Source organism: Myxine glutinosa, chromosome 2, assembly GCF_964187855.1.
Source record: "Myxine glutinosa chromosome 2, kmMyxGlut1.1, whole genome shotgun sequence".
NCBI lineage: Eukaryota > Metazoa > Chordata > Myxini > Myxiniformes > Myxinidae > Myxine > Myxine glutinosa.
The window spans coordinates 259293072-259320500 of NC_136262.1; the positions used below are offsets into that span (position 1 = coordinate 259293072).

At 43.4% G+C, this 27429-nt stretch overlaps 1 protein-coding gene across 1 annotated transcript in view; it reads right to left on the reverse strand.

Annotated features, from left to right (window-relative positions):
• The window catches only part of LOC137422120 (VPS10 domain-containing receptor SorCS1), an 886462-nt gene that overhangs the window by 447234 nt on the left and 411799 nt on the right, over positions 1-27429 (reverse strand). The window contains exon 4 of the mRNA XM_078772485.1: positions 291-449. Within this exon, the coding sequence (XP_078628611.1) occupies positions 291-449 (159 nt within the window). The remainder of the gene's footprint in view (positions 1-290; positions 450-27429) is intronic.

Genomic DNA, 27429 nt, shown 5'->3' on the forward strand with positions numbered 1-27429 from the left:
TTGAGTGATCTTTAGACATGAGCGAGGTTGTGGACCTGATGTTCGGAGAGTTTGATCATACAGGATCAGGATCAAGGATATTAACAGAACTTAAATAATGGTGTGGATGGTCATGAAATCAGTGAATTGTTTATTAGGTCAATTGGCCAGTTTCAATGTAAGATATTTGATTATGAGTAGAGATGTAGGTACTGTACCTGGTTGATATAATTTTAATTTGTCAAAAAGTGTTGTGTGAAAGTGCAGTACAAATTGAAGGAATTGTTCAGGCCGATCTCACTTTCACCTACCTTATTGTTCTCATCAAGGATAAGGATCCAGTTTTCCATGGTGGGGTGAAACAGCACAACATGGGAAGTGAAGGGAACACGGAACTTGAGGAATGTTGCACCCTCATCCGTGCTCACGTGGATACTTCTCTCCACCTCAGGTGCATTCACCAAAACAATCTGGCACACACAAAATGGGTCACTGTTTATAGTACAGAACAACATTGATAGGCATCATAGGTACAAAATACATGGATTTTTTTTTTTTTTTTTTTTTTTTTGTATACTGAATCGTGAAGAAACAGATGTTTACATTTTATGAAAAAAATGTTAATGCTCATCTTTAATTAACACAATTGCAGTGGCATCGTGTTCAGTGTACTAAAGTGACAATCATAATCCTTACTACAATTAATGGACTGGTGTTTTGTTTGTTTGTTGCACTACTCCTGCAGTTCTGGCCTGATTGCATCCAGACTTTCTACATGGGATCAGCATGCCCAAATACATGTAAAGGGGCGTTTTTATCTTCGCTGATGATCTTGGGGGGAGGAGGGAAGGAAACGCAAAGTCTCCATGTAAATGTGTATCGTATAGCACCACCTCCAGGTGGGAGAGGGTATTACAAGTCTCAGCACAATAGTGCAGTATTCCTGGCCCCACGTTTTCCAGAGCAGTGACATGTTTTGCATTATAAGAAGACGGCATATTTTTGCTTCATGCACATAACCCTAGTTGTTTTTATTTTATTTTCAGGGGCCATTGAGGGAGATGTCTGTTACCTATACACCACCCAAATAATGATATGTGTGAGAAGAATGTGTTACATGCTTGGAACAAGGCTGCCGGTAAGGCGGGTACTCTGCTAGTCTATATTATAACTCGCTGGAGCTGGTGAATGAAAGGGGAGCTTGTATTTAACAAACCAAGTGTAAATGTACAATTAATCAGCTTTAGTTTTGTACCAGGTGGACTTAAACACATGATTATCCCAAAAAGAAATACATGCCGGATATGTGAAACATCCACCAACGATGTAATTCAACTTTATAGCACAAATAATCTTCATGGATGTTGGTGCAATTTTAGCATGAGTACGAACATAGATTAGAAAGTCAAAAAAATGATATTTCCACCACCAATCATACATGGTAATGTTATCGATGACAATCAACTTTTCCCATTCGGCCTTGTGTGGTATATCAACATGGCAGTGATTGCATGTAAATAGTGAAAATTAACTTCCTCGTGAGGCCTTCGATATGGTGTACCAATGTGGCGGTGTTCGCCTGATGATATTGACAAACTTTGGATTGAAAAGCAACAGGAGTCAAGAGTAAAAAAGTTAGCAATAGCCCAATGCAAATGAGCAAGTTGTAAGGAAACAATTAAGTGAAAAGCAACAGAAATACACAACGAAAACACCACATGGAAGGAATAGGAAGCATAAAACCAGTGAAATTACACATTGTAACTTAGAAATTTAGCACCAGGTGGACTTAGCATGTGCTTATCCCCAAAAATATGTAAATGAGATTAAACTGACACAGTCATGGCCAAAAATATTGGCACCCTTGCCCTTTTTTCAAATAATGCACCATTTCTTCCAGAAAAATGTTGAAATTAAAAAATATTTTTGTATCCACATTTGTATTTCTGTGGTTTGCAGTGGAGCAAAACAAAAAAGCTGAAAAAATTACTAAATCTTAGCTTATCCCACACAGAAATCCTAAAATAGGCCTGCACAATATTATTGGCACCCTTTAGAAGTTGTTAGAAATAATTATATTTCCAGGAGGTGATTCTCCTTTACTTTGGAATTGAACTCACCTGTGGTGAGTTGCAGGTGCCTGCAATATAAAAATCACTCATTCAACCAGTTTGAATAGAGAAAAAGAGTCATTCTGCTGTTTTGTGTCACTGTGTGTAACGCAATGAGCATGGAGAAAAGAAAGAAAACCAGAGAATTGTTTGAGGAGGTCAGATACAAGATTGTAGCCAAGAATGGACAATGTCAAGGCAACAAGTCCATCTCCAGAGACCTTGATGTTCCTGTGTCCACCGTACGCAATGTTATCAGAAAGTTTAAGGCCCATGGCACTGTAGCCAACCTCCCTGGACATGGCCGCAAGAGAAAACTTAATCGAAGATTGCAGTGAAGGTTTGAATGGTGGAGAAAGCACCTCGATCAACTGCCAAACAGATTCAAGGTGAGGTTCAGACACAAGGTACGACAGTTTCAACTCGCACCATCCATTGCCAACTCAATGAAAGGGGGTTCTATCATAGGAGACACAGGAGGACCCCACTGCTGAGAAAGAGACATAATAAGGCCTGACTGGAGTTTGCCAAAACACACCTCAACAAGCTAAAATCCTTCTGGGAGAATGTCCTCTTGACAGATGAGACAAATTAGAGCTTTTTGGTAAAACACATCTGTAAACATAGAGATCTATGCTTACAGAAAACAAAATGAAGCCTTCAAAGAAAAGAACACCTTCCAAACAGTCAAACATGGAGGAGGTTCAGTGATGGTTTGGGGTTGCTGCGCTGCCTCTAGCACTGGGTGCCTTGAATGGCATCATGAAATCAGGAGATCACCAAGGCATTTTGCAGCACAATGTTCAACAAAAGTGTCAGAAAGCTGGGTCTCCGTCGAAGGTCATGGGTTTTGCAGCAGAACAATGACCCCAAACACACTTCAAAAAGCACCCAGGAATTGTTCAAGATAAAAATCTGGACTGATCTGAAGTGGCCAGCAATGAATCCAGATCTAAATCCCATTGAACACCTGTGGGGAGATCTGAAAACAGCAGTTGGGAGAAGATCTCCTTCAAATCTGGGAGAACTGGAGCAGTTTGCACAAGAAGAGTGGGTGAACCTGCCAGTAGAGAGGTGAAGGAAGCTCATTCATGGCTATAGGAAGCGCTTGACTGCAGTTATTTTGTCCAAAGTCTGTGCTACCAAATATTAAGTCTTGGGTGTCAATAATTTTGTCAATGCCATTTCTCTTTATTCTCTGATTTAAAAGGACATATTAAGTTCTGAATCAAAAACAAAGGTTCTGTAATATCAACAGTGAAAAAAAGAATTGCAGAGTTGAAATACTCAAATACTTTTTTTTGGGAGTAAATTGTGAGTTATTTGAAAAAATGCAGGGGTGCCAATATTTTTGGCCATGACTGTATATAGAAGTTTGGGTTCCAGAAAGTGAGAACAGAATTAGCAAGCATAAAACAGGCACATAATGTACATATTAATTTAACACGTTAAAGAAGGGAGTAGCAAGGGCGCATAAGAATCTTAGCAGAAATATGGATCTTCATCTTCGGCCGTATGCAGCCCAATTTGCTGTGAGCAAAATGACATAAAACAGAAAAGCGATTATGCACCACCTCTCTCATGTTGAATCTGTGTTCATGATCAGGCAGGACCTATAGTTCGGACACATCTTTAAACGTTGAATACTTTCATTAACGTTTCTGTTCCCAATTATGGAAACATCTCCCTGTGTCCATTGCCTGGTGGTCCTCCTCACTTCAGTCTTTCAAATGCACTTCCATTCACTTCCTCATCCTTTCACTAATGTACATCCACCATCTATTCTATACATACTGATTGTTGTGTCCTTTCTTTTCCCCTCTAAGCCAATGTTACTCGTTTTTGTGTCATTCCTCCTTTCCTCCTTGTCTATCTCTCCCTTCCTCTCGTATCCCAACAGCGTTTCATCTAATATATAAAGCTCTTTCTAACCAAAGGCTGACTGACTGATATTAATGTTGGATACCTTCCGGGTGTCATAGAAAGCTGAAATTTGGTGTGACCGCAGAACCGACATCGAAGCTGGTACACTGGGAAAAATCACAGAACCATCAGAAGGCGTCTGCGAATGAAAATTTACGTAAACTAGAGCAAAGCGACTTTGTCGCCAATATGCCTCCTCGTAGTCCCTGCTCGTGACAATGGGTATATGCCCTCGTTGACTGTCCTAAAAATAAAAAAAGTTTGATTTAATTCCCTCCAGCTGTTTTCAAGTCTCACATTTTGCCAGACAGGACAGGTTTCACATCGATCAGTGAAGTGGTTTTGGAGAAAGGATTTTTTTAAATATCGGCTTTCAAGCAAATATGGCTGCCAAACCATGTGACATATGACATTAAAAATGTAAACTCTGCATATGTATGGGAAGGACATCACTTTTGTGAAGTTGCGTGCTGATCGGATAAGGTTAGTTTTTCTATCAAAGATGGCTTCCAAACCACGTGACATATGACATCATCATTTTCAAACTATATGAAACAATGGTGTTAGATGACATTTGTAAAGTTTCGCATTAATAGGGTAAGCGGTTACTGAGATAAAATCATTAATATTTTTATTCAATCCGATATGGCTGCCACACCATGTGACCTATGATGTTATAAATTTAATATTTCAATACAAATGGGTCATAGATCATGTGCATGCAATTTCAGATTTTTAGGATAAGGTATTCGATTAAACATTTATGGCTGGTATACCATTTCACCGATGATGTCATCATTATCATGCTTTTGTTCCCCATTAGGAGTACTTGACAATGTGGCAAGTTTCAAATTTTTCCATTCTGCGGTTTTCAAAAAATATTTTTTAATTATTTGCGTTTAATCCAAGATGGCTGCCATGCCACGTGACCCATGACGTCACAATTGTCATTAAAATATTCTGCATGGTTGCTGCTCCGACTCTGAAAGTTTCGTCTCAATCAGATATGTGGTTGCTGAGAAAAACGAGGTTTAGCCCATACGGACGGACAACCCGAAAACATAATGCCTACGGCCACCTTTGGGGACGGAGGCATTAAAAAACAGTAAACACATATGTAAAAAAACAACAAAAAAAACCCTCAATCAATATCTAGCATTTGAAAATTGTAATTTCTATAACTAAACTGTGAAATAAACATGACAATAATGTTCGTAAATGAAAATTTACCTAAAAACCCGTAAACACAGTCATAAAAAAACCTCAGTCGATATCCAGCATTTGAAAATTACAATTTCTAAAACCTTTAACTGAAATCAAAATCTCAATGAAAATCTACGTAAAAAGCGTAAACGCATCCGTAAAATAAATAAATAAACCTAAATTGACACCAAGCAGAGATCTTGCCTATAATTGGGTGATGCTTGCCTGTGCTTCATCACTTGGTCGGTGATGCTTGCCTATAATCATAAAGCTTCTATTTATTATGTACCTACATATGAAGCACGCACGGTATGTTATTGCTTACACAATGTGTGAGCACACCCCAAGTAGTAGTTTATAAACCGAGCTGACCTCTGTTGTTTAGCTGCTTTATGAGCCTAGACCCTAGTATAGAAAAATAGAAAATAGGAACTTTTTATGTTATTCAATGATGTTCCAATCACATTTTCAAACTGGTGGATGAAATGTATTTTGCACATCAATTTACAATGGAAATAAGGATTCTTACACGAGATAAGCACACCATTTGTACGTTGTCACCTCATAGTTTACTTATTTAGCTCATACGGGCTCTGGGAAAAGCACGACCTCCAATAAAATAAACAACAAGAAAGAGCAATCAGAGATTGCAGGCCCTTGCCAAGATGTGTTTTCAGTGGTTAAGGCTTTTGTGTTAAAACAAATATGGCGGCCGAACCACGTGACCGATGACATCATCATTAATTTTTTTTCTCCACCAATTTATCCCTAGATTATGCTCAAGAAATTTCATCGTGATTGGATAAAGTTTTGTACTTGTCGAATTATGACGTCATAATGGAGGCACCTATGACATCGTCATTGACATGTTATTCCACATGGAGAGTTCTTTACAATGAGGCATGTCTCAATTTTTTCTATGCAGCACTTTTGGAGATATAGAGGTGCAATTGTTTTCAGTTTTTCCAAGATGGCGGCCGAACCACGTGATCGATGACGTCAACATTATTTTTTTCCTCCACCAAGTTGTCCCTAGATTATGCTCAAGAAATTTCATCTTTATCGGATGAAGTTTTGTACTTGTCAAATTATGACGTCATAATGGACGCACCTATGACATCGTCATTGACAGATGTTATTCCACATGGAGAGTTATTTACATTGAGCCATCTCAAAAAAAAAATTCTATACAGTGCTTTCGGAGATATAGAGGTGCAAATTTTTTCGGTTTTTCCAAGATGGCGCCCATACCACGTGACCTATGACGTCATAATTATAATTTAAAAATTATACAGGTGGAGTTGCACCTATGGTGAAAATTTCCTGTCAATGGGACCAAAGGTTGCAGAGAAAATCATATTTACTCTGTGCGGACAAACAAACAGACAAATAGTTAGGCAGTTAAGAGGAAGCATCGTTCATTTTTTCAGGAAAGCACCAAATTTGGCACAGATGTAGTATGGACCTATACAATTGTTTTCCTGAGGGGCGCCCAAAAATTCAGAAAATTCAAAATATCCCCAAAAAATGTCCTGGATGCCATGAAAAAGGGGAGAAAACGGGTATTGATTCAAACTGTAGATTCTGATATTGTGGTCTTGGCAATAGCACACTACTTTACCTACCAGTCACACGGTGTGGAGGAACTCTGGAATGCCATTGGCACTGGTAAAAGCTACCGCTACCTTGCCATCCATAAAATTGCCACCGGCCTTGGCCGCAGGAAGTCCGAGTCTAGAAAGATATGTTGCCATCGTCTATGACCGGACTACCGAGATAAAGACAGTGAATTAGTCTAGTAGGAAGACTAGGTCCCCCTGCACCCCCCGGAGATATACTTCTAATCAGTGTTTCTAGATTGGAAAAAATGTGTAGAAAATGACTAGCTATGGCCCCAAGCTGAAAAATGTCCCACATACCATTTTTATGCAAATTACTGCTGCCATTATCAAAAAAACGATTTTTGACATATCTCAGCCAATATTGCAGATAATTGAAAAATGAAGGTGTCTAGACCCATGTTTTGAAGGGCATAGATCATGATAGAACTATTCATAACATGATTACATGTGTCTATGGTATACTAGTATGCTAATTAGTGCTTTATTTACAAAATAATCACAGTTTTACGAAATAATAGACTCATATTAAGGTCCGTCTACACAGACGTTAACACAAAGTTTTATTTTTCTAAATATTACAACTGTCAAAATAGTCCTAGCACTCAATGTGACCACTCTTCTCTTGCTTGTTTTAGATAAACATCATTAGCATTAGTGATTCTACACTGAGTCAGTCATCATCATTTTCATCGAAATCGTCAGAGTCAAACTCTTCTTCTCCTTCCTCTTCCTCCTCCTCTTCGTGCTCTCCTGTGTTCAGAAGATCCACCAGTGAGGTTGGTAGGATGGGACCACTGGACCACATTGGTTTCAACAGTCCTTCATCAGTCCTTATCCATCCTTGCTCCTCATAAGGTTTTGGCTTTTCGATGATAGGTTGATCGGCTCTTTTGTACAATGCTACGCGGTGGTTCACACGCTGGATGTGCGGCTTCAGGGCAGACTGGCATGGAGGAAGGCGAGCCAGATCAACCTTGGACTTGGATGTGAGGGTCTTGTCCTCTCCCACCATTTTTCGTAGCAGCTTGGCACGGACAATGTCCACTGATGACTCGCGACTCTGGCCGTACATCACACAGGTGAATTTATTCAAGTTGTCCCACTCACAGTGGAATACAAGGTTGCCCTCTCCTGTCACAATTTGTGGTGTACGATAAGTTGAGACTTCATCCAGGACCTTGGCGAGAGCAGTTTCCAACTCCAAGGCGAAATCGTAGCTCTCAGAGTGTCCAAGCCTGTGTAGTATTGTGGTGAGCTGTTTGCTTCGGAACAGGTGCCTTACAGTCACACAGAGGAGAATGTGCTTTGGTAACTTCCATTTTCCATCTGACACTGCACGGCACAGATCTTGTCCAATGGAGAAGACCAGACGCTTCACCTTTTCTGTCTCGATGCCCTCCTTGCCAGTCATTAGCACGCTGAGAAAGCGGACAAGGTCTGGAGGTAGGATGTCTTCAGGATTGAGCTCCATGTCTTCAGCTGTTGGTGGCCATGGTTGGTCTTTACACTCTCTGAAAGCCTGTAGAATACCCTGGCGAAGTTGGAGGGCAACATTTTGGTTCTTGTTTGTGCTTCCGAGTGTGAATGCTCGTGCGAGAGCATTGGAAACTGTTATGTTTGAGCTGTGCACAAGCCAGAAAGAAATGACATCACATTTGTCATGATCAACCTTCGTGAAGTGGATATGCTCCTTGATTGGGTCATTCTGTAGGCGTTTCAGTAGTTTCTCTGACCGATAATTTGAGTTCTCATATCCATTCAGTTTCAGTTCCTCGACATAGAGCAAGCGCAAGGAAGAAAGCTGTAGAACTTTATTCTGCTGGATGACCTGGGTTTGAATGTGTTCCAGTACTGAGTTGAATGCCTTTTCATGGGCGGCTGACATGCAAGCCTGCTCCTTTGGTGCTTCGGCTCTGTGAATCGCACACTCATAGTTGTAGAATGCTGTGCGGAAAGCTTTAAAACATGACGGATGGTGTTTGGCCTCACATGCAAAGAGGTCTTTGTTTTTCACCTTTCGATGGAGTCGATAGAGACCCATTTTCTCAGCCCGTGTTTCGATTTGCTCCCATGCATTTTCTTTGTTTTTAAAGGATGGGAAGGTTGTAGGCCTCTCAGTATTGCGATGAGCATCTTTGGTCTCAACTTTCTCACAAAATATACACTCTGGCGGGAAGATGGGTTCAGCAGAACCTCCTGGTTTACGAGGAGAGTGATGCCATGATGAGGTTGATGGCCCTGGTTCTGTATCATCTCCCAGACGATGAAAGTGGCGGACAAAGTGCTTATAACACTTGCTGTGATATCCTACTCTTTCTAGGTCATCAGGAAGAGTTGCCGGGATCTGATCACATACTGATTGCATACGACATGGGGAGTCATGCGGTTGGTTGAGACGTCTATCCCGGATCTTTTGAAGCAGTTGCAGTTTTTCTGAAGCAGATCCTTTAATTTTACGGAGGGGCGTGAAATCCCCATGATCAGACATGGATGGTACATGAAGGATGCATGTAGGAGGAGAGCTTTGGGCTGCAGGTTCTACACTCCGTTTTCTTTTGGGCATGCTTGCTGTCGATGTCTACCATCACTGTTAAATGACAAATAAGAAATCACGAATGATGTTAAAAGTGCCTGTGAAAGGAGGCTCTGAGTTTTCAGTGAGGTAACAGAGGTTCTGAGTCATGTTCTACACTAGGGTACTTTTTAGCTGACTAAACCATGTTTAGTGGCATCAAAAGTGCTAATAGCTAAAACATCTAAATTCTTCCACACTAACGTTAGCTATCTAGGCCAATGAAACATTGTGCTAAGTTACTGTAGCTAGCTCAGCTGTCGTGCCTCTTTCTGGTTCAATTCATATACAGAAGTCAACAGATATGTCTCATGTTTGGCATTAACAAAAGTTTAAGTTACACCGACATTAGGAACATACTGTACATAGATGAGGCTAGCTTTAACGTTAGCTAACATGGTGCTAGCTGGCTCAGCTGTTATTCTGCCTGTTTATGATTTCATGCAGAAACTGAAGTCAAGAGTGTGAGTAACATTATAGTTAGCATCTTACCTGGCTAGATTGGAGGATGAATACCAAGAACAACACACAGATGGAATGGAAGACTGAACTTTCAACTGAGGTATTCAATAACATCAACGTTACCAATTGATACGAGCGCGCGACATTACCAATTGATACGAGCGCGCGAGCGCGCATGTTACATGGATGGAAATGTAAAATGGCAGCTATAGCAGCACTAATTTGGACCTCTAGTCTGTCATTTCTGCACTGTGATTGGATAACATAAAAAAATATGTTTGGGAGTTAACAGCAGGAGTTGGTAGATTTTACGTGGGCTGGGTGAGAAACCTTTAAATAAGCAAGTGAAAATCTCTCGCAATACAAAGTCAATGGTGGGAAGAAAAGTTGAGTGGTACCAATGTTACTGCCAATGTCCCGCCCCTATGCAAGACTCAGGAGCATCTTGTTGACATTTAACCTTGAAAATACCTGGGTTTAGACCCCTTATGTACCATGTTAAGTTATCTGCAGTATTAACGTATCCTTATCATTTGTAAAACTGATTATTTTGTAATTACAGCATTAATATGCATACTAGTATACCATAGACACATGTAATCATGTTATGAATAGTTCTATCATGATCTATGCCCTTCAAAACATGGGTCTAGACACCTTCATTTTTCAATTATCTGCAATATTGGCTGAGATATGTCAAAAATCGTTTTTTTGATAATGGCAGCAGTAATTTGCATAAAAATGGTATGTGGGACATTTTTTCAGCTTGGGGCCATAGCTAGTCATTTTCTACACATTTTGTCCAATCTAGAAACACTGATTAGAAGTATATCTCCGGGGGGTGCAGGGGGACCTAGTCTTCCTACTAGACTAAATGACATGCGCCGACACTTGTTCACAAAGAAGGCAAGAACAATTGATCACATTCCCCCAACAGCAGACGCCTTCGAACAACACCTGAAACGTGCATGTTTTCAGGCTGGACACGTATGGAGTCAGGCACTTGTGCCCTACCCAGAACTTCCATCACCAGCTGATTGGGGCTGGATGAAAACAGGGACTTATTGGACACCAATTTGGACCACAATACCACTGATACAGGAGGCATGTTCAGAGCTTACAAGCTGCCATTGTAAGTCGGCCTGTAAAGGCAACTGTAAATGCTCCAGGGCAAATCTGCCCTGCACATCACTGTGTGACTGCGATGGACAGTGCTTGGAGTACTACGCGTCTGTGCGAGAGCCTCCACCTTTCAAGTGCCCACAATATTTTAAGTTAAAACTGCAACTGTGTGTAACTTTGATTAATTAACACCATTCCATTGTTATCAGAGACCAATAAAACAATGTGTATCACTTGGAATTGAAATTTTACCTAAAATACTATGAGAGATTCAAGGAAAATGGAAACACCATGGCGGCCATCTTGAAATTAAAGATGATGGATGCCAATCTTTATGCAATTGATCCCATTGGATTCAGAGACCATGAAAACATGGGGTAAGACACTGGAACTGTGGTGTTATCGCTCATAGTATAGAAGTTATTGAGGGAAATAGGTCACAGAGGGCGGTCATGTTGAAATTCAATATGGCGGCCACCAGGGGTTCTGAATTTTTGGGCGGCCCTCAGGAAAACAATTGTATAGGTCCTTACTACATCTGTGCCAAATTTGGTGCTTTCCTGAAAAAAACGGACGATACGCCCTATTTTTCAGTCTTAACTGCCGACGTAAAACAAACGGACTCAAATGCAATATTCTCTCCTCTGGCGCGGATAATGATAAAACAAGTACAAAAAGTTTTAATCAAAACAAAAGCCGCGTCGATGTTACACAATGCCTAGATGCAGCTGTGCCTATAACGTCGATGTTATAGGCACAGGACATTCCTATTGATTCGATTACTTGATGTTATTTTTGTGCAAAGTGAAAATATATCTCGGCAATTTCCCGTGTGTGGCGACGAATTTTTAATATATCTCGGCATTTTCCCGTCTGTTATTTCAGGCGGTGTATGACTGACCATGCCGCGATTTAAAAATAATATATCTCAGCAATTTCCCGTGTGTGGCGACACGTGAACGAAGCTATGCTCCTCTCTCCACATTATTGTGACGACGTAGAAATTAAATATTTCATCGTGACGATTGTCATCAAATGGACGAATTTTTAATATATCTCGGCATTTTCCCGTCTGTTATTTCGGGCGGTGTATGACTGACCATGCCGCGATTAAAAAAAAAAAAATCTCAATGGACTTGAAGTTACAGGCCTTTGAGAATTCATTTCATTCTATAAAGGGCAACTTTCATCGGATTTTCTTCACGTTTTTTTTCAACCGAGTCTAAAACTATGTTAGCGACAGTGAAAAATGAAATGATATATCGAATTTGATTTGAAATAAAACTGTGTGAGAGAGCAAGACACCACGGGCCAAAAAACAGGCCTCAAAGCTATGCGAGTTAATAAAATGGTGGATATTTGTTTATATGAAGCCTCTCCCACAATGGGTGGAGGTATGGTTCCCAGAATGGGTGGAGCTTTGAGGTTTTGTCTTCTCTGCAAGAACAACAACAAGAGGAAGAAGAACAAGAAGAAGAACAACAACAACAGCAGAGGGCACTCTATGAGCAGCGTCTGCGACGCGGCTAAAAACAATCGTCTTTGCATCATCGCACGTTTTCAGAAACCATGTCACATCACATTGCACAACATTGCATGGCACATGGCACAATGATTGCCACCATTTTGAGTAAACTATTTCACTGCAGAAGAATTGATCAAATTATTCCATAACAATGTTTTCTTATTCTGGAGAAGTACTAAATATTTCTGGTCCCCGAGTCGTTTGCTCAGAGACTGATTGTGTTTGCAATTACCACAAAATCTGTGGTTATGTTTTATGTCAAGCAAACCTGGACATGTGCGACAGGTGGATGTTCAAATATAGATCGTTTTATATGCAAAACACTCACTCCATGCATTCATTATTTGGTCTCTAAAAGCAGCAGCTGCTGCTTTAAATGAGGAACCATATGCGGTAAGGAAAATGTAACTGCAATTTGCAAGAGGTTTCATTGTTGTGCTTTGCGAACAACAAATATTGCTTGTTTTGGGGAAAACAAGCACAAAAGACTCGTCTCTTCACCGATGGGTTCAATCAAAAGAGAGTGTATGACATTTCACAAACATGTTGTATGTTTATCTGTGACTCTCACCGAAGATGGAAAATGAAGTGAAAATGTGAAAAAAGGATCTGCAGTATAACACGTGGTTGTTGTTGTTGTTGTTGTTGTTGTTGTTGTTGTTGTTGTTGTATAGCCCCGGGAAAAGTTCATGGCACAAAGACAGCAGATAGAGATCCCCCACGTCCAGGATGGTGTAACCCGCCATCACGAAGTCAGGGCCACAACAGAGTTAGAGAAAGAGAGAGAGACAAGAGACTGAGACAGAGATAAGAGGGAAAAGGGCCGGGCGATGGGGCCAGTGACCGCGCTGCCCTGACAAATCCGGGCAGCAGAGAGAATGGGGTAGATTTGTCCCTGACCAATCTGGGCAGCAGAGAGAATGGGGGTAGATTTGGCCTTGGCAAATATGGGCAGCAGAGAGAATGGGGTAGATTTGTCCCTGACCAATCTGGGCAGCAGAGAGAATGGGGTAGATTTGGCCCTGACAAATCTGGGCAGCAGAGAGAATGGGGTAGAATTGGCCTTGGCAAATATGGGCAGCAGAGAGAATGGGGTAGATTTAGCCCTGACAAATCTGGGCAGCAGAGAGAATGGGGTAGATTTGGCCTTGGCAAATATGGGCAGCAGAGAGAATGGGGTAGATTTGGCCTTGGCAAATATGGGCAGCAGAGAGAATGGGGTAGATTTGGCCTTGGCAAATATGGGCAGCAGAGAGAATGGGGTAGATTTGGCCTTGGCAAATATGGGCAGCAGAGAGAATGGGGTAGATTTGGCCTTGGCAAATATGGGCAGCAGAGAGAATGGGGTAGATTTGGCCTTGGCAAATATGGGCAGCAGAGAGAATGGGGTAGATTTGGCCTTGGCAAATATGGGCAGCAGAGAGAATGGGGTAGATTTAGCCCTGACAAATCCGGGCGGGCAGTGAGAATGGGGTAGATTTGGCCTTGGCAAATATGGGCAGCAGAGAGAATGGGGTAGATTTGGCCTTGGCAAATCTGGGCAGCAGAGAGAATGGGGTAGATTTGGCCTTGGCAAATCTGGGCAGCAGAGAGAATGGGGTAGATTTGGCCTTGGCAAATCTGGGCAGCAGAGAGAATGGGGTAGATTTGGCCCTGACAAATATGGGCAGCACAGAGAATGGGGTAGATTTGGCCTTGGCAAATATGGGCAGCAGAGAGAATGGGGTAGATTTGGCCTTGGCAAATATGGGCAGCAGAGAGAATGGGGTAGATTTGGCCTTGGCAAATATGGGCAGCAGTGAGAATGGGGTAGATTTGGCCTTGGCAAATCTGGGCAGCAGAGAGAATGGGGTAGATTTGGCCTTGGCAAATCTGGGCAGCAGAGAGAATGGGGTAGATTTGGCCTTGGCAAATCTGGGCAGCAGAGAGAATGGGGTAGATTTGGCCCTGACAAATATGGGCAGCAGAGAGAATGGGGTAGATTTGGCCTTGGCAAATCTGGGCAGCAGAGAGAATGGGGTATATTTGGCCCTGACAAATCTGGGCAGCAGAGAGAATGGGGTAGATTTGGCCCTGACAAATCTGGGCAGCAGAGAGAATGGGGTAGATTTGGCCCTGACAAATCTGGGCAGCAGAGAGAATGGGGTAGATTTGGCCTTGGCAAATATGGGCAGCAGAGAGAATGGGGTAGATTTGGCCTTGGCAAATCTGGGCAGCAGAGAGAATGGGGTAGATTTGGCCCTGACAAATCTGGGCAGCAGAGAGAATGGGGTAGATTTGGCCCTGACAAATCCGGGCAGCAGGGAGAATGGGGTAGATTTAGCCCTGACAAATCCGGGCAGCAGGGAGAATGGGGTAGATTTAGCCCTGACAAATCCGGGCAGCAGGGAGAATGGGGTAGATTTGTCCCTGACAAATATGGGCAGCAGAGAGAATGGGGTAGATTTAGCCCTGACAAATCCGGGCAGCAGGGAGAATGGGGTAGATTTGGCCTTGGCAAATATGGGCAGCAGAGAGAATGGAGTAGATTTGGCCTTGGCAAATATGGGCAGCAGAGAGAATGGGGTAGATTTGGCCTTGGCAAATATGGGCAGCAGAGAGAATGGGGTAGATTTAGCCCTGACAAATCCGGGCAGCAGTGAGAATGGGGGAGATTTGGCCTTGGCAAATATGGGCAGCAGAGAGAATGGGGTAGATTTGGCCTTGGCAAATCTGGGCAGCAGAGAGAATGGGGTAGATTTGGCCTTGGCAAATATGGGGAGCAGAGAGAATGGGGTAGATTTGGCCCTGACAAATCTGGGCAGCAGAGAGAATGGGGTAGATTTGGCCTTGGCAAATATGGGGAGCAGAGAGAATGGGGTAAATTTGGCCTTGGCAAATCTGGGCAGCAGAGAGAATGGGGTAGATTTGGCCTTGGCAAATCTGGGCAGCAGAGAGAATGGGGTAGATTTGGCCTTGGCAAATCTGGGCAGCAGAGAGAATGGGGTAGATTTGGCCTTGGCAAATCTGGGCAGCAGAGAGAATGGGGTAGATTTGGCCTTGGCAAATCTGGGCAGCAGAGAGAATGGGGTAGATTTGGCCTTGGCAAATCTGGGCAGCAGAGAGAATGGGGTAGATTTGGCCTTGGCAAATCTGGGCAGCAGTGAGAATGGGGTAGATTTGGCCTTGGCAAATATGGGAAGCAGAGAGAATGGGGTAAATTTGGCCTTGGCAAATCTGGGCAGCAGAGAGAATGGGGTAGATTTGGCCTTGGCAAATCTGGGCAGCAGAGAGAATGGGGTATATTTGGCCTTGGCAAATCTGGGCAGCAGAGAGAATGGGGTAGATTTGGCCTTGGCAAATCTGGGCAGCAGAGAGAATGGGGTAGATTTGGCCTTGGCAAATCTGGGCAGCAGAGAGAATGGGGTAGATTTGGCCTTGGCAAATCTGGGCAGCAGAGAGAATGGGGTAGATTTGGCCCTGACAAATCTGGGCAGCAGAGAGAATGGGGTAGATTTGGCCTTGGCAAATCTGGGCAGCAGAGAGAATGGGGTAGATTTGGCCCTGACAAATCTGGGCAGCAGAGATAATGGGGTAGATTTGGCCCTGACAAATCTGGGCAGCAGAGAGAATGGGGTAGATTTGGCCCTGACAAATCTGGGCAGCAGAGAGAATGGGGTAGATTTGGCCTTGGCAAATCTGGGCAGCAGAGAATGGGGTAGATTTGGCCCTGACAAATCTGGGCAGCAGAGAGAATGGGGTAGATTTGGCCCTGACAAATCTGGGCAGCAGAGAGAATGGGGTAGATTTGGCCCTGACAAATCTGGGCAGCAGAGAGAATGGGGTAGATTTGGCCCTGACAAATCTGGGCAGCAGGGAGAATGGGGAAGATTTGGCCTTGGCAAATCTGGGCAGCAGAGAGAATGGGGTAGATTTGGCCTTGGCAAATCTGGGCAGCAGAGAGAATGGGGTAGATTTGGCCTTGGCAAATCTGGGCAGCAGTGAGAATGGGGTAGATTTGGCCTTGGCAAATATGGGAAGCAGAGAGAATGGGGTAAATTTGGCCTTGGCAAATCTGGGCAGCAGAGAGAATGGGGTAGATTTGGCCTTGGCAAATCTGGGCAGCAGAGAGAATGGGGTATATTTGGCCTTGGCAAATCTGGGCAGCAGAGAGAATGGGGTATATTTGGCCTTGGCAAATCTGGGCAGCAGAGAGAATGGGGTAGATTTGGCCTTGTCAAATCTGGGCAGCAGAGAGAATGGGGTAGATTTGGCCTTGGCAAATCTGGGCAGCAGAGAGAATGGGGTAGATTTGGCCCTGACAAATCTGGACAGCAAAGAGAATGGGGTAGATTTGGCCTTGGCAAATCTGGGCAGCAGAGAGAATGGGGTAGATTTGGCCCTGACAAATCTGGGCAGCAGAGATAATGGGGTAGATTTGGCCCTGACAAATCTGGGCAGCAGAGAGAATGGGGTAGATTTGGCCCTGACAAATCTGGGCAGCAGAGAGAATGGGGTAGATTTGGCCTTGGCAAATCTGGGCAGCAGAGAATGGGGTAGATTTGGCCCTGACAAATCTGGGCAGCAGAGAGAATGGGGTAGATTTGGCCCTGACAAATCTGGGCAGCAGAGAGAATGGGGTAGATTTGGCCCTGACAAATCTGGGCAGCAGAGAGAATGGGGTAGATTTGGCCCTGACAAATCTGGGCAGCAGAGAGAATGGGGTAGATTTGGCCCTGACAAATCTGGGCAGCAGTGAGAATGGGGTAGATTTGGCCCTGACAAATCTGGGCAGCAGAGAGAATGGGGTAGATTTGGCCCTGACAAATCTGGGCAGCAGAGAGAATGGGGTAGATTTGGTCCTGACAAATCTGGGCAGCAGAGAGAATGGGGTAGATTTGGCCCTGACAAATCTGGGCAGCAGAGAGAATGGGGTAGATTTGGCCCTGACAAATCTGGGCAGCAGAGAGAATGGGGTAGATTTGGCCCTCACAAATCTGGGCAGCAGGGAGAATGGGGTAGATTTGGCCTTGGCAAATCTGGGCAGCAGGGGGAATTGAGTAGATTTGGCCTTGGCAAATCTGGGCAGCAGGGGGAATGGAGTAGATTTGGCCCTGACAAATCTGGGCAGCAGGGGGAATGGAGTAGATTTGGCCTTGACAAATCTGGGCAGCAGGGGGAATGGAGTAGATTTCGCCCTGACAAATCTGGGCAGCAGGGAGAATGGGATAGATTTGGTCCTGACAAATCTGGGCAGCAGAGAGAATGGGGTAGATTTGGCCTTGGCAAATCTGGGCAGCAGAGAGAATGGGGTAGATTTGGCCCTGACAAATATGGGCAGCCGGGAGAATGGAGTAGATTTGGCCTTGGCAAATCTGGGCAGCAGGGGGAATGGAGTAGATTTGGCCCTGACAAATCTGGGCAGCAGAGAGAATGGGGCAGATTTGGCCCTGACAAATCTGGGCAGCAGAGAGAATGGGGTAGATTTGGCCCTGACAAATATGGGCAGCAGAGAGAATGGGGTAGATTTGGCCCTGACAAATATGGGCAGCAGAGAGAATGGGGTAGATTTGGCCCTGACAAATCTGGGCAGCAGAGAGAATGGTGTAGATTTGGCCCTGACAAATCCGGGCAGCAGAGAGAATAGGGTAGATTTGGCCTTGTCAAATCTGGGCAGCAGAGAGAATGTGGTAGATTTGGCCTTGGCAAATCTGGGCAGCAGAGAGAATGGGGTAGATTTGGTCCTGACAAATCTGGGCAGCAGGGAGAATGGAGTAGATTTGGCCCTGACAAATCTGGGTAGCAGGGAGAATGGGGTAGATTTGGCCCTGACAAATCTGGGCAGCAGGGAGAATGGAGTAGATTTGGCCCTGACAAATCTGGGTAGCAGGGAGAATGGGGTAGATTCGGTCCTGACAAATCTGGGCAGCAGGGGGAATGGAGTAGATTTGGCCCTGACAAATCTGGGCAGCAGGGAGAATGGAGTAGATTTGGCCCTGACAAATCTGGGCAGCAGGGAGAATGGAGTAGATTTGGCCCTGACAAATCTGGGTAGCAGGGAGAATGGGGTAGATTTGGTCCTGACAAATCTGGGCAGCAGTGGGAATGGAGTAGATTTGGCCCTGTCAAATCTGGGCAGCAGGGAGAATGGGGTAGATTTGGTCCTGACAAATCTGGGCAGCAGGGGGAATGGAGTAGATTTGGCCCTGTCAAATCTGGGCAGCAGGGAGAATGGGGAAGATTTGGCCCTGACAAATCTGGGCAGCAGGGAGAATGGGGTAGATTTGGCCCTGACAAATCTGGGCAGCAGAGAGAATGGGGTAGATTTGGCCCTGACAAATCTGGGTAGCAGGGAGAATGGGATAGATTTGGCCCTGACAAATCTGGGCAGCAGGGAGAATGGGGTAGATTTGGCCTTGACAAATCTGGGCAGTAGGGAGAATGGGGTAGATTTCGCCCCGACCTGCATTGGGGGGGTATAACCACCGTGAAGAGGCGTTCCCGATAGTTGCATATAACAACGTATTTGTTGTTGATGCTGACGTCGTGGCTGTGGTTGTTGTTGTTGTTGGTAGTGGTGTCATCATGGCTATGGTTGTTGTTGTTGTTGTTGTTGTTATTTGTGTGCTCTTTCCATGTGCTAATTTTGTTTTTTTATTGCTTTATGAAGTATTACTCTTTATAATTTTGTGTGCTCCTTCCGTATCCACCGCGCTTTATTCCAAAGGGTTTTGCTGTCGTGAAATAATATAAACGGTACCATTGAAACCCTTACATCAAACTACAAGTCCTAATAAAAGCTTGCATGACTTTTTACACCTTAAAAAGATTTCTTATGATGAAACGGACACGACTTTCACACCTCATGAGTGGTAAGAATATGGGTGAATGCTTGGCAAATGGAAACCTATTCACAATGTATAAATTTCAGTGTGAAGGTGCTGCTAAAGAATTTTCATTAAAAAAATTATAACTTATTTAGAGACCATTGGAATCACAGTAAAAGCACGAATGGAAGTTTCATCTTGCAGGCCTTGAATCGCAGCACAGAAGCTTATTATTGAGTTGTGGGTGAAAGTCTTTAAAGCGTGACATTATTTACTATTTAGCACTTAAACTCAGGGGTTTTTTAAAGTTTGTCCTTCAAGACCAAATTAATCTGAAAAGTGGTTAAACTATTCTTGCAATATGACTTAATGCCAACTGTGGTATGCTATTGAGGTGGAAATTGAGATGTCAGAACATATAATAACTTTGAGCAAGTTCAAGGTGGGAGATTATGTTGTCAACAACTCACCTTTTAGCAGGTTGATGGACTATTCTGATTTTGACGTTCCATACTCGGTTACAGAGCATCGGTGCTGCCGAAGCATTTCTTGGCATGGGTTATACTGGGTGGCTTGCCATTGCCTTTCCAGAAATAGTTATGGCAGGAATTTGGAATTCCTGCCATAACTACTAAAGGACACGTGTCGCCTGATTACCACCATTCTCTCGTACGCAAACATTTTCAGCCAGGTCTGGATAATCCCTGGGGAGATAGAATTTGTTAAACATTGGCTTTAATAGACCGGCAGGCATTTGGATTCTGAACCGGAAGGGGCAGGTGGAGGAGAAAGGGGGAGGCCACGTTCTCTGCTCGAGCATGAGAGGTCATGACTTGAATCGGTAATTTGCGAAGAACATCGCTACGGCGTGGCGGATCCGCATTATCAGACCTTGTGTAGAGGCAAGAGTATTGGAGTTTTTTTTGTAAATTTTTGGCACCATACATTTGCATAATCCCTGGGCCTAACCGTTCACCAAAAAATATGGTGCAAATTTTTTTTTTTTTGGTTTAGTCCATTTTTGGGGTCAAAGTGCATTTTTTGAAATAATTACAAAATATATATATCTAGAAATATTTATTTCAAAATAGAAATTTTCGACAAAGCACCTCAAAATGTTCAGCAGATCAAAACCAATCACAATAAATTAGACTGGACACAACAAAACTTCAAACTTAATTTTACTGAAATTATGATAATTATGATTCCTCTTTTTCCATTTAATTAAACCTTCACTGCGCACTCGTAAAGATGAAAATAAAAGAATGTGCATTCAAAATATAAAGTTGGGTCTAAAACCAACCTTTGCAATAAATATACACTTTATCGTGTAAATTTGACATGTAAGATTATATATTGGCGATAAAACAATCGTAACCTAAGTCAATACCCATGATGCTTTTTGTGAGATAAGAAAGTGTCAATTCCTGTTATTCAAACTGAACAGCAGGAATAACCATTTGATGTGCAAGCAGTTTAAATTTCATGCAATCTATTAATCAAGACAATAACATGCTTTAATGTCTACTAAACCAAGCTTGAAGAAAAATAAGCACATGCATGCAAGCCAGTACCTACAAGATGTACAGTCGTGGCCAAAAATATTGGCACCCTTGCACTCTTTTTCAAATAACTCAAGTTTCTCTAAAAAATAAGTTGAAATTGACAAAAGTATTTGGGCTCCACAATTTTTTATTTCACTGTTAATATTACAGAACCTTTATTTTTTATTCAGAACGTAATGTATTATTTTAAATCAGAAAATAAAAAGAAATGGCATTGACCAAATTATTGACAACCACGTCTTAATATTTGGTAGCAAAGACTTTAGACAAAATAACTGCAGTCAAGCGCTTCCTATAGCGATGAATGAACTTCCTTCACCTCTCGACTGGCAGTTTGACCCACTCTTCTTGTGCAAACTGTTCCATTTTTCCCAGATTTGAAGGGTGCCTTCTCCGAACTGCTGTTTTCAGATCTTCCCGCAGGTTTTCAATGGTATTTAGATCTGGACTCATTGCTGGCCACTTCAGAACAGTCCAGCGTTTTATCTTGAACCATTCCTAGGTGCTTTTTGAAGTGTGTTTGGGGTCATTGTCCTGCTGCAAGACCCATGACCTTCAACCGAGACAAAGCTTTCTGACACTGGGTGGAACATTACGCTCCAAAATGCCTTGGTGATCTCCTGATTTCATGATGCCATGCACACATTCAAGGCACCCAGCGCCAGAGGCAGCACAGCAACCCCAAAATATCACAGAACCTCCTCCATCTTTGAATGTAGGGAAGGTGTTCTTTTCTTTGAAGGCTTCATTTTGTTTTGTGTAAACATAGAGATGATGTGCTTTACCAAAAAGCTCTAATTTGGTCTCATCTGTCCACAGGACATTCTCCCAGAAGGATTTTGGCTTGTTCAGGTGTGTTTTGGAAAACTCCAGTCGAGCTTTCTTAAGTCTCTCTCTCTCAGCAGTGGGGTCCTCCTGGGGCTCATACCATAGAACCCCCTTTCATAGAATTGGCGACGGATGGTGCAAGTTGAAACTGTCGTACTTTGTGTCTGAACGTCAGCTTGAATCTGTTTGGCAGTTGAACGAGGTGCTTTCTGCACTATATGAACAATACTTCGCTGCAATATTCGATAAAGTTTTCTCTTGCGGCCACATCCAGGAAGGTTGGCTACAGTGCCATGGGCCTTAAACTTCGTGATAACATTCCGTACAGAGGACACAGATACAAAGCTGACCATCATTCTCACCACATACAAAGCTTTCATCCGCAGCTCAATGGAATATTGCTCGCCCCTCTGGGCTGGTGCTCCTGCCTCACACCTAGCTCGGCATCACGCTGTAGAAACCAAGACTTTTAGAATAATTGAAATCTACCGCAATGAAGCTCATTCTGAGGGCCTATCACTCTCACCGCAGACAGGTTGGTGGTCTTTCTATCCTCTACCGACACCTCTCCAACCTTGTTCCCCTGACTCTGTCTGTGCTCTGTCCCCCAAATATTCCTTCAGGATGCACAGGATATGCCAGCAACCCCCTTCTGGTGAAACTGCCAAAATCAAGACTCTTTGCTCACTCTTTCATTCCTCTTTTTCCCCACCTCTGGAACAAAGTCCCACAATCTCTTCAATCCTACTCCCACCTCCAGGTCTTCAAAACAGCTGTTCATCACCATCTCTTATCTTTCCCCATCCAAAATCTTGATCTTTTCTACCCCCGTTAATACACCCCAAATCCACCTCCTTCAAATTCCGTTTTCTTTCCTGAAAGTCCATGTATTGTCCATCTTGTTTATCTTGTGTACCTCGCTCCAGCCCTCTCCCTTCCACAGATCTCCCGATGTCCCTGTTCTATACTAGTGTTGTGCTTCCCTCTCTCTCTCTCGCCCTCTTGTCTCCCGCTCCCTTTATTATATGTTCTATGTGTTAGCTCTTATACGAGCCTCGGCTAAGTATACAAAAAAGAGCCACGACTGTAGGATTAGCAGAGCGCATGAAAAGCTCAACAGACTACCGAATACAATTTATGTATATGCAAACACAAAGACAGCAAGACAGAAAAGTTATCCCCAACCCACTTTGCAAAAAATTCCAAAGACAGGTGTGAATAGAATGTCATGCATGAAACCGAAACAGCAACATACACAGCCCCAATAATTGCAAAAAATACAAAATAAAAACAACGTGAAATATCACCAAATATACACCGATAACAGGGAGAATGAAAAATGAGCAGGGAGATAAAAAAAAAAAGAGTTGGGAAGATTGGGGAGAGAAAAAGAAGGCTCATTGGAATGGATTAAAAGAGGTCTGCTTCACTGGGATGGAAAATGAATCATAATAATGCCCAAGACCAAGGACACTACATGAATGAATGGCTTTTAGAAAATGGCGTGACCGAGTTAATCGGACAAGTGTAGATTCTGCAAGGTAGAAATAGAAAGCACGAGTCACCTCCTATCAGGATGTGAAAACTCATGTCAGAACAGCTGGACACCCAAAGGCACAACAAAGTATTTAGAGTAATCCACGGGCACATCTGCAAAAGTCTCAATATCCCAGTCCCAGAAAACCCATAGAGGCATGAACCAAATTAATTGGAAGACCAAATACAGAATTGGAGTCATCAAAAGCAATCCAAATAAGCAAAGAGCAAAGATGGAGTCATCATGAGGAACCTGGACCGGATTCATTACAATCAATCACAAAAGCAATCATAGAAAACAAGGAAGTAACGCTCACATACGACCTAATGATCCTATTGAGCGTGAACATAGAAAACAAAAAACATTGCGATCCGAAATAGTACTTGGGTACAACAAAAAAAATAGACAGCATTGTTAATTGAGGTATCAGTTACTGATCGTTTTGGTTCAACAATGCAGAAATCAAGAACATGACCAAATAACACGATCTTAAAAATGAAGTCATAAGATCTTGGAAGCTGAAGAGCACCAAACTGGAACAATGGGAATGATAAAGAAGAACCTCACGGAGATATCAAAAACGATACATGGGTGTATTACTATAAACAAACTCCATTTGGAAGCTGTGGTTTCAGTCTTCTTCTTCTTTTGTTTGTAGCACAAGGCTGCGGCATCATTGGCTGAGGGCATGGCTGTGCCGCTAATGCAGTGCCCTCTGTTGGTTACAGCAGGAATTAGTAATTTGTTCATGGGGCTGTCTAATAGCTCGCCTACTCTTCGCGGTAGACACCGTGGGATATTTAGCATTCTCCAAAGATTGCTGGCAGATGGGACGCCCAGTTTAGCGTCCATCCGCACACGTGATGCCAGTGAAACACCGGGATTACAGTTCATAACTGGGTCTGGATTCAAACCCAGGATACAGATGGTTGAGAGACGAGTGTATGTATCTCTTGCCAGGTTTTGTGCGTTCAGTGATTATCCTGAAAATAACCCATGGAACAAAAAATATGAGAAAAACAAAACTTCACAACTTGGTCCTTGAAACATAATAAAAACCACCGATAGAGGCCATTTTCCCCCACAGAGCAGGGGTTGGCCTTTTTTGGGCACCGTGGTCCCCTTTTTTGAAGCAATGTTTTATGGCCAGATGTCCTTACTGCCGCCAACCCTGTTGGTCGTCTCTTGCGACACACAGGGAATTACCAATGTGCTGGTACTCGATTTGCCGACCTCGGAAGGATGACAGGGTGAGTCAACCCACCTGGCGTTAATTCAGCAACCAACCAGGATTTGAACCCAGGATCCTAGGATCCCAAGCCAGCACCCTAACCGCTAAACCAACACCAGGCCTCCTTGAAACATAATCCTTTACGGAGATGGAGGTGGATACTTTGAGTCCTGGGAGGACTCCGGTCCACCTTCTGCAACTCGCAAATGGGGATACCAAACAACAAGAGAAACTGGGTGGATTTTTTAAAATACCTACAGCACACTGTATCCATCAAAAATAATCCAATCAAAAACAACCTTTGCCAATAGTGATGGAAAAGAGAAAAGGAAAGCATGTCAGTTCCCAAGGAGAGCAAATCTGAAATTAGCAAAATCTCGACAAAATAACAATTTACCAAAGCGAAAGCTTTCTCAGAATCCTATAAACTGACTGCTACCCTCCCACCTCGTGCTTCCTGATCTCCCTAAGGTGAGCATTATTCATAACGATCATAGTCATATTAATATAACAGTTAGAGCCCAGAGGGGTTCCTGATGCTGTGGCTTTCCCAGGGTCAATGCATGGCCAGGTAGGCGTTCCCATGATTAAAAATGACACAAAGGAACACGCCTGTCCATAAATCACTGCCACACACTCGCCATGGAATTGGAAGGCACATTTTATCCTAAAGAAAGGTGGTAATTATGCAGGAAGACAGAAAGTGTTTCGCGACACCACTGCATACAAATAATGATTAATGTGCCTTTCCCAGGATCTCATTAATCAGGAAATCGGTAACGATTTAGGCCACCCTGCGCCATTGTCCTTATCATCGCCGTTGGCTTGGCGTCCCACACTTGGCGATGCCCATGCAAAGTTCATTTGCATTTTCATCAATTTCAAACCATCTCATCCAACTGACTGCATGGGAACCGATGAAAACGATACGAGTCATGATATGCCACCATTTGCTTTTTTAGCAACGATCCCTGCGAGACCATGGCAATATTGTCTGAACAGCCAAGAGAATAGCAAGTCATTAATCACTGGGGATAAAAAAAATAAAATGTCTTCCATCAAGTCACAAGTCTAAGCATTCAACAGTTAACACTGAATACGTGAACGAGTTTTGCACGGGGTCTCCTTAAAGTTTGTCCGGACAAAATGGCACAAAATCCCCGAAGGCCTCCATGTTGCAAGGCAACTATCGATCGGTCGTACAGGAAGGGCATTTTGGGGTTATGCCAATGTTACTTTGTGATGCAATCCAAACCCTCGTTCACATCTAAAAGGATATGCATGCCGTCAGTGTTTCAGATTCCCTCGGTGGTCCTGACATGACCCACGAGGAGTTTTTCTTCATCAATTTGCACTTTGTCTCATGCGGTTCATCCAGCTGTCATGGTGATTAACTCCCTGAATAAATGGCAGCCACCAACAAACCACCCACTATGGCACGATAAAACCATAAAATAAAGTGCAATTACAATGTAATCATGACGCACATATCCTGGGAGGTGTGTTTATGCAAAAGGGGAACTTAAAGCTGGAAAACTACTGTGTATTGCATTTCAAATTTAATCTGAACACCATTTGGGTGACAACGATTAAAGTGCAATATCATTTCAACTCAATTTATGTCACAATTTATGATTTGTTTTAGTGTGTTCAATGTCATAATTAGGGCTGCCCAGTGCCCGTACAGCAACTAACATCTGTCGTACAAGTTGTCATACCTGGATTGCAAACTTTATTTGATGCACAATTTAAAGTAAATAACAGAATAGAAAAAAAAAATTCAGATCAAAAGATTACCCGCAGTATTTTTTAGTTACCTTGCAAGAAACCACAATGCAATTTTTTTTAGCTCTTACATGAGCCTCGATCTTGTATACAAAAATAAATAAATAAATAAGGGGGCCATCAGGTCTGGCAAAGCCTGCACTACAGTTGCCAACTTATGGTTGCTTGTTCACACTGTATTGGTTGATTTCAAGGGCACCAGAAGTGGGGACAGGGTGGACAAATTCTCTCCCTACCCCAAATATATTTTACCTCTCCAAAAGGAAAAAAAAAAAAAAAAAAGAAGAATATATATATATATAGTTGCGGTTTTTAGTTTGTACAATAAAGGTTAAATTTCCCCCTCATAGTTTAGTCACACAACAACACGTAGCCTCGTGATAGTTCAGTTATTTCTTAGTATGTGTGAGCCTAGTCCTTTTCCTGTGTTAGTTTTGCATTGAGTAGAATAATGAGAGTTAGGTTCCTTTATTGCCTTATGCCGCCGTACACCTCCTTATGCCGCCTTTGGCTTTTTGGCGCGAATTAACACGAGGCAGGCCTGGCAAATCGAGGCAAAACCGAAGGCAGGGCGGAGGAGAAGCTGACGGTAAGTGCAAGCCGCCAATCAGGGCTCGAAGGGAGTGGCTGCGGCACTGCGTCACAGGGCACGGTTGGAACATTCGAGAGGGCTAAGGGCGTGGCAATAAAACCAATTGCGCGAAGCCCCCAACGCAGTTCTGCGAAGGGAGGCGCTTGAACAAGTTCGGGGTTTTGTGAGAGTAAAGTTCTGTGGTGGGAGGCGCTTGAACAAGTTTGGTGAGAGTGCAGTTCTGTGGAGGGAGGCGCTGGAACAAGTTGAGAGTTCTTTGAGTGTTGAGCAAGTTACGAGTTCTGAGAGAAGACGCGCATGAACCCAGCTATAAGCGCTCTTACCAAATTGGATGCTCGGTTGAGCTTGAGGCCGAGCCTCTATTGGGTTACGCGAGTGATAGCGCGCCGGTAACTAAACGCGCTGAGGAAAACCGCCAAGCCGGCGAGAGACACGTACATTTCCCTCCCGCCTGCCTCATCTGCCCTTTGTTCGAGAGACGCGCTACAAGGATCCCTTCCACCGCCTGCTTGCCTTCATCGCGGGACGTGCTGTGACCAGGGAGAGCCACGCCGGGCGGTGCCGTT